Source organism: Cucurbita pepo, chromosome 4, assembly GCF_057944985.1.
Source record: "Cucurbita pepo subsp. pepo isolate OVF chromosome 4, ASM5794498v1, whole genome shotgun sequence".
In the NCBI taxonomy this organism is placed as follows: Eukaryota; Viridiplantae; Streptophyta; class Magnoliopsida; order Cucurbitales; family Cucurbitaceae; genus Cucurbita; species Cucurbita pepo.
The window spans coordinates 190,442-201,593 of NC_141801.1; the positions used below are offsets into that span (position 1 = coordinate 190,442).

Consider the following 11,152-nt stretch of genomic DNA (forward strand, 5'->3'; position numbering starts at 1 on the left):
TGAATTTGACCCAAAAAAACATTACTTACAAACTAAATTTAAATATTTGAAATAAATCTTAAAAAACATATGAACTAAATTTAAAAATGGGATAAAGATAAAGAAACTAAATTGAAATTTTAATTAATTAATAAACTAGTAACATCAAAACCCACCTAATAAATGGATTGAATAAAAATAATATTAATACACATTACACAGCCCCCAATAAGAAAGAAAAAAGGGGTAAAGACAGAGCACAAGTCCTAATCGACTATATTACTTTCTCCAGTGTCTTCCTAACGAGGGAATTGTCACCAATTTCTGACAAGCACGAATAGATTAATTTACTGACCGACTTTAAAGTCTTGTGATTCCAGACCTTATTGCTTTCAGCTTCAACATTTTCATTTCCTGTCAAAAAAAAAACATTTAAAATTTCTTCAGATCAAGAAGACCGGCTGCATACATACGAACACAGTGACTAAATTTTCAAAGACCAAGAACAAAAAACCAAAATAGTTATCAAACAGGGAATTAATTGCTGGAGTCAATCTGTGTTTAATAAGTTTCTTGAGAAATAGCTTAAGATGTTGGGAGTGATACCTTGGGAGACTTTAGAACAAGAGAGCAGCGTAGCACAGAAACTAATGTAGTCTGCAATAGGAATGTGTCCAACTTTATAGGCTGAATGAAGAACCTCTATAATTCGAAATACTATTTCTGGATGCAACTCAGGACCTATGAACATCAAGCAAAATGATTGTAAAAAGAAAAACAATTGTTGAAGCAGATACGTGTACCATGATAATGGAAATAACAACAAATGATTACTCACATAGGCAGCAAGAAGCTAAAGACTTCAATAGAAGAGGATCCAAGTAAGAGAAGTAATAAAGACAACAAATTGAGAGCTCCTGACATTCTTTCGGAAGCTTTATAAAAGGCCCGTCGCATTTTCCTGCAAAATGGAAGAGAATGACAAGGGAAAGGATAGAAAAAATAAGTTAAAACAACACACTTAGTCATCGCATTTTGATAGTTATAATTTATTCAGTCCTAATCCTTAAAAATTCTCAATTATGTCGTAATTATAATGTATTTAAGCCACTTTTTCCACCAAAGTGCAAATCAAAAGAGACCTACCTTCAGCAGTATTCGTATTGAAAAATTCTTGCAATAGTAATTGTGTGTTGTCATATTCCCATTTCAGAGGAGAGTCTAAGAAAGAGGATTGTCCCACATGAAGCAAAAGACGCAACACAACCTGGCAATATAGATGCAACTTAGAAGCAGATATGAAATTTAAAGTCAGTACAAATGTTTCCTACAGTAACCACACCATGAATTACAGAAGTGCAGAATAAAAACATTTCATTTGTGAAGAGGTCGGGAGGAATCGATAAAGCAACAAGAATCAAGATACAGATATACTTTCAAGTAAAACTTGCACTAGCCTGGAATAATAAATACCTCAGAACAAGAAGAATATTTGTCACCAATAAGGATCAGCAACAGAGGCAACTCCCTAATCCATGCCACCCGATGCTCTACTATTTCAGGAAAACTAGCATCCACGCATGAAAACTCAGTTGTCTGTGATTTGATAAAATAAAATCAAGAGTGAGTTTTGATCAACATTAGTTTCTAAAGGAAAATAATTGAGCACACTTACAGGAATGAGCATTTCTTCAATGACATGCAAGCAAGCCAATTTTAATGACGACTCTGGGTGGCAATCTTTGAAGACATGAGTAAACCCCTGTAATTACTTTACTAGATCAAATGGCTTTCAAGCTTTTGTGCTTATTTTTCAGAAATTAAAAAAGTTGCAAACAGAATGTAGGATGTTGGATGATGGAAGTCCCACGTCGGCTAATTTAGGCAATGATCATGGGTTTATAAGTGAGGAATACTAACTCCATTGGTATGAGGCCTTTTGGGGAAGCTCAAAGCAAAGCCATGAGAGCTTATGCTCAAAGTGGACAATATCATACCATTGTGGAGAGTCGTGTTCGTCTAACATGGTATAGAGCCATGCCCTAAACTTAGTCGTGCCAATAGATTGGTAAATCCTCAAATCCTCAAATATCGAACAAAGAACTCCTAAATAAAAGGAGCCAAGCCCCTCCTCGAAGGCAGTCAGACTCCAAAGGAGTCGAGCCTCGATTAAGGGGAGGCGCACTTTGTTCGAGGGGAGGTGTTGGATGATGGAAGTCCCACATCGGCTAATTTAGGGAATGATCATGGGTTTATAAGTGAGGAATACTAACTCCATTGGTAATGAGGCCTTTTGGGGAAGCCCAAAGCAAAGCCATGAGAGCTTATGCTCAAAGTGGACAATATCATACCATTGTGGAGAGTCGTGTTCGTCTAACATAGGATACATAGATAATAGAAAAGAATTAGACTTGTTCAAATATCAAACCTGAAGTAGTCGGAACCTCCAACTATTTTCCACTTGTGCAATAAGTTCAGGAAGAAAAGGAAGTAGTGGAAGGATATGCCTCTCTCTGACCACTTTACCAGATTGAGTGCCACCAACAATCTGCAAGTAAACATTCACCCAAGAATTGATCCACCACTCTCCCGAAAGTACCAATCGGAAGAACAAACCTTCACTCAAAAATATCCAAGGAATCATCTCCTAATCCGCTAAAAAATATCCTAACTACCAAATACATAAACCCAATAGAATTCATGAAGGTGGATACCGTTATGGTTTTTTTAGTACAATAAATTGAGGATTAGGGCCTTAAAACTTTCGACTTCAAGAGCTTACTAATGAACTAAGATCGTGTTGGCAGCAAATACTATCATTGTCGTCAAGTGACCTTATGTGAACCTCATCTCAGTGCACAATATATCTGACATAACGTGATGTGAACTAATCCATCTACATCCATAACAGAAATACCAAAACAACTTTGGGCTGTCATAATTTATACCCTAATAGATACTCGAAACACCTCCCTCCTTCCCCTTCCCGATTTAGATGAAGATGAACCAACAAGTTACGGGAACTATACAACTAAACCAACTTTCACTAAAAATACTTGAAATAAAGTTCGGGAATTATTACCTTTCCAAACATAACACTTTCTATAAATTCTAGAAATCTTTCCAATATCACATTTGGAGGTTTGATACACTTGCTTGAATGCAAAAATATCTCTGTAATGACAATGTTCAGTGTTAGTAATCTGTCGTTATCCTGTCAAACAGAAACAGAATTGAATCACCCAATTTGAAATGGTCAAAGCAGCCGTCTATTACTCTATTAGACAAAATTAAACATAAAATTTCTTTTCTACAACATTTATTATTTAAAAGTGATATTTGTAAATTTAAGGAAACAAAAAGAATACATAAACTAAAAAAAACTAAAGAAACAATTATAATAAATAAACAAATAAAAGTAGAAAGAGGCTTAATGGTTAGAGAGAACTTCTTTATAAAACCCCGTTTACATACACTATTATTAAATGTTTAAAGCCTTTTGTAAATCTTTCGAAGTTAAAAACCTACTTTCTTTCTAAAAAAAATGATAACAAAATGCACAGAAGTATAATTAAAAAGAAAAAGTGATAAGTACTGAATCGAGTCAAAGGTTAGTTTGAATAAAAGGAAAGGCAAGTACACGTTATAATTTGGGATCAAAGATAATAATCTTAGTTTACCTTCTCTGAGCTGTGGTGCAACAGATTAAGGGGAAATACAGAAAGCAATTTCTTTAACAATGCTGATGAAATTTTCCCCTCCAACCGTGTGTCAGACCCTTCACAAGGAGAATGTGATTCCACTTTACCATTTTCACTCCCATAAAGGAAGTACTGAACAGCAAGATGTATGCTTCGAACAACATATAGAATACAGTCATAAATGTGTGCACTAAAAAGATTTACATCATGAACCGCTGGCATAAACTCTTGGAAGCAATTTAATAACACAAGCACCAAATCCTCTAATTTCTCAACAATGACACAAGACCCTGAACAAAAACAACAAAGAAACAGAGATAAAAGTCAGATTTTAAAGTTCATTGACAAACAGAATTAAAAGGAATGACAACAAGAAGCTAATTTTCTTAATGTGGCACAATCAATGCTCTGTAGTTATTCCTTGGTGAATCCTACCTTTTTTTAAGGAGATACCAAACTTTTATTAAGAAAAACAAAGCAGGCATGACCAGAAAACCTCACTAGCTCCAAAATAAGTTTCATTTATGTAGCATGCTGACATACTAAAAAATATTAGTTGGCACAGAAACAAGATTTACTTTCCCCTACACGGGAAGTTGATCATACCTATTCGTTTCTTGTGTTCTCACCCTAATTTTTTTTTTTATGCATACTTGCATTTTCCATAGGTCAGGAATTATGCTATCTTGATTATTGTTGTCCTCTTCTATTCAGGAAGGGTTCTGCTAAGGAGTCAACCACATTACAACCATTTCTAAAGATGGAAACAGAATATGTCCCTTCCAATACTTTTAGATGTCCAAATAAGTCAACAAACTAAAAAGCAAAAAGTAACCAAATCTTACAAGTCAAATAGTAAGGATTCTGTTATCTTTTAGCTTCATAGAGGATACTTTATCCTCCTTTTCTGTATCTTAACGCGTTTAATGATTACTCCTTAGTGTTTTGAGGTTGATTCCCCTGTTTAAGATGGGCCTCCTTGTTTTTTGCTCGTTTATTTTCTTAAGAAGAGTGGGTTTTGTATCAGAAAGAAACAAAATGGTTATCAATGAGAGAGAATGTAACAGGCACAAATACTCAGCAACTGGACTCTCATTTCACATACCAGCAGATTCTGTAGGCACAAGAGGCTCAAAATCGTGCAGCATCCCTTCGTCTGCCACATTCTAAAAGTAAAATAAATAAATAAAATTGTGAATTAAGGCTCTAGGTCAAAGGCTCAAAATAATCAAGTTACATTACAAAAATCATAAACAAAAATAGGTCTTAAAACAAGAATAACTGAATATACAAAACGAGATGTTTTCTTTACACATTACATTTTTAGCTGAGCCAATTTCTCTCCTGTTGCATGGCAATAATGATAAGCATTGGACCAACCCAGTAAGAGCATGCTTGAGCTTGCCTTTATCTTGTAGATAAAATTTATTCTTCTGCAGAATTTCAGCATAATTCTGAAGAATCTGAAGAAAACAATACACATTTTAGAAACCCAAAAAAAAAAAACTAACAACAAATCGTGGACACAGGATATTCTCTTATTCCTTATTTTAAGGGAGTTTTGTAATAATAATGCCTTTCCTTACCGATAGTAAAATATTGTTCTCTCTTGCAAGCTTAATCTCCACTCAAGAGTAATGGTGTTTAGATTTTCTTACAAAAATTTCAAACATGATTCTTGTTTTGGGTGCTCAAAGAAATTTATAGATCAGTTTTGAAAGTAGGAGCTTTCAATGGTTCTCGTCAATGAGCCAAATTTTTTAATCCTACAGGTTTAAGCTTGTGCATGAACTTTAAAAGACTTCAAACATGATTCTTGTTTTGGTTGCTCAAAGAAACTTATAAATCAGTTCTGGAAGTAAGAGCTTTCGGTGGTTCGTCACTGAGGCAAAATTTTCAATTTTCTAGAGGTTCAAGCTTGTGCAGGAAACTGTGGACTGAGTTCTCAATGCATTATCAAATCCGTTGACGATTCAGGGAAATTTCAAAGTTCTCTAGAAAAATGAATTTAAGGGCTGAATTATGGACAAAATGTTGAAATCTAGCAAACGGTTGTCAATAATATGTATTCTCATCATTTCCTAAGGAAGATGAACAAAAGCTACTATGTTCTAACAAAGGTTGTTTAATCATGAAGAGCAACTCTTCCTTCTGGTCATTGGGAAGAGATCCAAAGGTAGATAATTGGGCTTAAACTGTTTATTTATGTAGCCGCCTCTTGTGCATCTTTATGCACTCATTTTGTAATTACCTCTAATTTCTATGACCGTAGCCACCACTTATAGTGATCCTTTGCCTACCACTTGATGAAATAAAGTCTACGCTTTTGTATAAATTCAGTTTATAAAGTAAATGTGTTACCTTCCAAAACAAAAACTAAAAAACAGGTAAGAAAATAGTTGACGAACTATATCTAAATATTTACCAAAAGTACCTTATCAGCGTGCAAGAAAAATGAAGAAGGGTAGAACTCCACAACAAGTTCAAAAAATTTGAAAGCCATCATCCGAACATCAATGGATAAGTTAGTCATTGCATTGAAAATATAACCCATCAGTAAAGAAATGAAGAGTCCTTGGTTTTCCTGGTTTCAAATAACAAAAGAACTACATTAGAACACAACATGAAGTGAATGAAAAGATGTCAAGTCTTGAGAGAGAATAATGAAATTTCAATCTAAGAGAATAAATTTAGAATCTTGGATTGATGACGATAAAGGAAAACTGTTTAGGAAAGATCTACCAAGACCCTAACAAGGCTTCCATGTCTTTCTGCAAATAAGCTTTTCCAAAAATGCCAAACTGGGGGATCCCCCAACCGAACTTGCAGGTGCCAATTGAAAAAAAAATGTTCATAACAAGTATTTCTTTCTGACAAGCACATAATAGTTTTGTTAATTTGATTCTCAAAGAACGAGAGAGTTACCTCCTTACAACCAGGGAAGATAACCGACTTGAAAAGCTGATACAGTGTCTCACAAACTACTTTATTCTCATCATCAATGCGTTCGCGCAGTTTCTCAATAACAGCATAACGATGTAACCTTAACTCCGCAGGGTATTTAATGAATAAATCTCTAATGCCCAGCAAAGCACCTATTGACTCATAGAGAGAGGTAGATAATAAGAATAGAGGCAACCTAATAAATAAAGGAATCAAAATAGGGAATCTAATAGTTAAATATAGTTATTGCCTAGAGCATCAAAATTAAATACTTGAGGCTCCCACTCCACCATCATTGGGGGAAAACTTCTTGTTTCCAGAAAATGCTTCACACCGTAAAATTCATAAGAACTTTAAGTTCCATTACAATATTATGTAGAAGTTATCGGTATATATATCTAATACGTTCATCTGGATGGGACCCCCATAAATTGAGGTATACCTTTACGAATCTTATAATTGTAGTGGGACGTTTGCTGGAGAAGCTCCTTCAAAGTCAACCCTTTTTTGTTCACGGCTAAACCTGCCTTCTCTGAAGCAACGCTCTGCTCAGGCAAAATAATAGCTGACATAATGCATAATAAACTCGGGTTACATTGCAGCAATATTACACAACCTATGTAGCTTAAAGGTTTTTTCATTCTTTAAAACTTACCTTTCGATTTAATTTCAGTGTTCGTAGCATTCTTTGGTGGTGGCAATTTCCTGCCTATCTTTCGCTTGATTTTCTGTTAAAAAAAATCGCCAATTTAATTAAATCAAACCATGCCTCTGAACTCTAGGTTTTTTCCCCTTCCTCTTTTCATTTTTTTTTTTTTTGGGGGGGGGGGGGTTGGAGGAAGATATACCTTAAAATCAATGCCACTCTTTTTCTGCTTCTTTGAGGGAGCTTTGGAACGCACCATTCTTCTTTTCTGAAAAATGGCAATAGCTTAGGCAAGAAAACTGATACAACTTACAATATCCTACTCCTTTGCGATAGTTTAAAGCAATGATTCTAAAACGAAAAACTCACTGCCCACCATATTTCTTAAGGGATGCAATAGCTTAGGCAAGCCAACTAATAGAACTTTTTGCAATAACACATCCTATATCTAAATTTCAATAGCAAACAGGGCTTCTAACCATCATATTTCTTAAGGGAAAAAAATTGCAGTAGCTTGCCACTAACTAACATAGACTTTAATGCGAAAACCCAGAGACATACACTCTCAAATTCTCCTTTGAACTCACTCGAACAGACTTCAAAAAAAAATCAGAACTTTGTTAGAAGAAAGAAGAGAGAACAAATAATAGATCTATGTACCTCACAGGTCAGTCCAACGAGAAACTGAGTATTTGAATGAACCACCAAACGTTTGCCGTTTGCTGTTTTCCGAGAGACTGAGCGGCGTGAGAGAGTGAAGAGTGTGAGGTGAAGCGTTGCGGTAGAACGGCGGCGCGAGGAGGCGGAGATGTAATAACTGACGAGTGGCGGGAGGAGGATGGATGAGCGGCGAAAGGAAGGTCGGACGGGAGCGAGGGAAGGTCGGACTTCCTATTGTAGCGCTTTATATATATATACATATCGTATTTTAAAAGGGCGGTTCCATGCCAACAGGGGTAAGCTGGGCCTTCCTTCTTGTTCTTCGGAGCTTGTGTTGGGCCGTGGGCTTTCAAATTGTGCCAGCCCAATTTCCACGACCCATCAACATAAAAATAGACATTTATCTTTTTAAAAAAATGCTTAAAAAATTAAAATATTATTGGGAATTTCGTGAAATATTGATTTTTTTTTTTTTTTCATTTTAGAAATACTAATTATTGAGTTTAATTTTATAAAATTGATTTTTTCTTTTTTTAATTATCTAGTTTCGTCCAATAATTGGTCGGCTAAATGGGCAGAGGCAGGCTTTATTTTTATTTTTATTTTTTTTTTATTTTTATTTTTATTTTTATTTTTATTTTTATTTTTATTTTTGAAAATATATAGGCCTGATAATATTGGTGATGAACGAATGCAATGATAGTTTGCTTTTAGTACATAAAAAGGACCATGAAGCCCACATGTATTGCCGCAGAACAAAGCCACCAGCCCTTGGCGGTAAATTTGCTCAATCATCGCATTCAGGCCTCCGTTTTCCGGCATGGACTTGTTGGGCGGTGGCCATGGCGGCCTCTGGGGCTGGAACTTCTTCCTTCCAGATTCCAATACTTCTCGAAACAAGAGAAGAAGCTTCGAAGCAAAATCGTCTAACTCCTTGCAGGCAACTGGTGGATCTGGTTACCAGTTCCCTCTCAAGCAGTCCTTGACGGCCGGCTGTCTCACTCTCTCCGGCGACACTATTGCACAGTTGGTAGGTCGATGGCGTAAGGAAATCGCTCTGAATTCCAGTTCTCTCGAGAAGGTAAACTTCGGTCTCTTTGATTCTGGACTCGAAGTAATTAGTTTCTTGAAATTTTGAAATTCGATTTCTGCTGTAATCGGTGATTCAGAGTATGGAGTTTTCCCTTGTGTATGCTTGTGGCTTCTCACGTTTTCGGACCCAGCTCCATCAATATTGTCTGTCCTTTTCAATTCCGTGTTTGAACTTGAACCAACCAATTATCTTGGAGTGAAATTCTAGAATGGTTCTCTCGTTCTGCCATTGCGAATGTGCTGCTAGCAAATATACTTATTTTTCATTTCGTGTACAGTCGTTACCTTTTTTAGGGCAATTGTTCCGTGCACGCTGGATCTTCCGCTTTTAGTCTACTGTGATTCTGTTTGAAGCCTCATTGATGCATTTTTGTGATGTTTTTAACTAACTTTAAGACCAAAACTCTTCTTTCAGGATGGTGTTTCGAACATATTTTCAGAACATGATTGGATTCGCTCTTTGCGTATGCTTTCTTATGGGATTCTGATTTATGGCCCAGGATCCTTTGCATGGTACAACTATCTCGATCATGTTATGCCCAAGCAATCGGTGGGAAATCTTATGCTTAAGGTGCAGCTGGTTGTGGCTTTGGTGTCAGTTAGTAATTCTTTTAACATACAATCGAGCTCTTAGTGGCTCAAGGTAAGCATTAAGCATACATTGGCAGTTCTATGAACATTTTTCTTAATTGATTGTTGTTCAGGTTCTCCTGAATCAAATTGTTCTTGGTCCATGCGTCATTGGTGCTGTATTTGCATGGAACAATATCTGGCTAGGAAAAATCTCCCAGCTTCCTGCAATGTACCGGAAAGATGCTCTTCCAACATTGTTATATGGTAAAAACGTCTCGAACCAGGATTAGGACCTATTTTTTGCTTCAAGGACATAAGTCTAATAAGATTATTTTTTATCTCTTTGCAGGGTTTAGGTTCTGGATTCCTGTCAGCATATTGAACTTTTGGTAATTTTTCATCTTTACTTGAGCTACATTTAAACAAACGCTAACCTTTCACGAGGTTGAATGTAAGAACAACCTAACAACATTTGAAACCACATGTTGTAACATGGAACAGTGCCTTTAGTTAATTATAGCATCTGATATCGTTAACCCTTGTAGTCGATGAGTTAAAACTTATAACACGATGTCATTTTTTCGTTTGGAATAGATTAGACATCACAATTTACACGTTTAACTTTCAATCTGCCTTACTTTTCTTCTGCCATAACCCACCATGACAATGAAGTTGGTTTGCAGAAATCTTTGTACCACCAAATTTAGATCTGGTTTCTTTCCTTTGGGCCTAACTCAAGAATTTGAGAGTCAGCTTTTCTTTTGATAGCACTGGCAACTGCATGTTCATGTTCTGAATTATTAGTGATTGGTGACTGAGTACATTGTCCTGAATTTGACCAAACCATGTGTGGCATCGTACAGGGTTGTGCCTCTCCAGGCCCGGGTGGCTTTCATGTCTGTGGCCTCTATATTTTGGAACTTCTATTTGTCTTCAACCATGAGTAAGTGATTCCATCTCGAAAAATCTTAAGATCCATGTGTGAAGACTGCACTTGGTGGCTTTATAATATAGTAAGGCAAGCCGCTTGTCATTTGTAGTTCAGTTTACGGACTCAATTCTCAGTGTAGAGAATAGTTGGGTAGATCTTTAAAAGCTATCATTCTACTTATGAGTATAGCCTTTTGATCTTGCTGATGACCATTGCTTAACAATTTAAATTAGATGGAACTTTGAACTTGGGCTCAAAATATATGGACGGGGCCATTTTAAAAATAAGTTTGTCCCAACATGTTCAACGCATGTTTGAAAATTAAAAAAGAACATAACATCCTGGACATGTGTTTGGATGTGTCTTTCCCTCTTTTACTGTCTCCACTTTGAATCGCATCCAAGTAAGTTTTTCTTAGAATTTTAGGATCAATTTTATGGACTCTGTTGATTTTTTTTTTTTTTTTTTTTTATAAAAAAAAAAAGACTATGATTTCTTGCATTCCCCATGAACTATTTCTCGTGTTGGATTCGACTTTTCAACATGTTTTAGAGTATCGTGAAGAAATTTTTGGTTGTTCGGTCGAAACATGAACTGGGTGAAGTTGTTAGCATCAAATTTTTACAC

General features: G+C 35.9%; 2 protein-coding genes across 3 annotated transcripts; one reads left to right on the plus strand and one right to left on the minus strand.

The window, feature by feature from the left end:
- Positions 1–98: 98 nt before the first annotated feature.
- Positions 99–8,171, minus strand: LOC111793904 (uncharacterized). 2 transcript variants are annotated; one of them, XM_023675974.2, is made up of 17 exons: positions 7,930–8,171; positions 7,472–7,532; positions 7,279–7,351; positions 7,066–7,188; positions 6,606–6,775; positions 6,115–6,264; positions 5,000–5,143; positions 4,786–4,846; positions 3,660–3,970; positions 3,062–3,193; positions 2,408–2,527; positions 1,655–1,741; positions 1,453–1,575; positions 1,126–1,246; positions 818–940; positions 586–720; positions 99–393 (listed from the first exon to the last, which is right to left on the minus strand). In XM_023675974.2, exons 2-17 carry the CDS (start codon positions 7,526–7,528, stop codon positions 254–256), a joined length of 2,070 nt encoding a protein of 689 aa, XP_023531742.2. In that variant the 5' UTR covers positions 7,529–7,532; positions 7,930–8,171; the 3' UTR covers positions 99–253. The 2 variants fall into 2 exon arrangements, with proteins under 2 accessions (XP_023531742.2, XP_023531741.2); XM_023675973.2 differs by having other exon boundaries at positions 7,472–7,537.
- Positions 8,172–8,651: 480 nt separating this feature from the next.
- On the plus strand, positions 8,652–10,823 carry LOC111792188 (Peroxisomal membrane 22 kDa (Mpv17/PMP22) family protein). The gene is made up of 5 exons (XM_023673529.2): positions 8,652–9,010; positions 9,437–9,592; positions 9,726–9,858; positions 9,944–9,983; positions 10,458–10,823. Exons 1-5 carry the CDS (start codon positions 8,750–8,752, stop codon positions 10,543–10,545), a joined length of 678 nt encoding a protein of 225 aa, XP_023529297.1. The 5' UTR covers positions 8,652–8,749; the 3' UTR covers positions 10,546–10,823.
- Positions 10,824–11,152: the final 329 nt, after the last annotated feature.

Coding starts and splice junctions, on each gene's coding strand:
- LOC111793904 (XM_023675974.2), bottom strand. CDS start 7,528: ATGGTGCGTTCCAAAGCTCCCTCAAAGAAGCAGAAAAAGAGTGGCATT. Junction 3,971..4,785: donor TGTGCCTACAGAATCTGCTG/GTATGTGAAATG, acceptor GTTTTTGTTCAG/GGTCTTGTGTCATTGTTGAG. Junction 1,247..1,452: donor AATATTCTTCTTGTTCTGAG/GTATTTATTATT, acceptor CTATATTGCCAG/GTTGTGTTGCGTCTTTTGCT.
- LOC111792188 (XM_023673529.2), top strand. CDS start 8,750: ATGGACTTGTTGGGCGGTGGCCATGGCGGCCTCTGGGGCTGGAACTTC. Junction 9,859..9,943: donor TCTTCCAACATTGTTATATG/GTAAAAACGTCT, acceptor ATCTCTTTGCAG/GGTTTAGGTTCTGGATTCCT. Junction 9,984..10,457: donor GTCAGCATATTGAACTTTTG/GTAATTTTTCAT, acceptor GGCATCGTACAG/GGTTGTGCCTCTCCAGGCCC.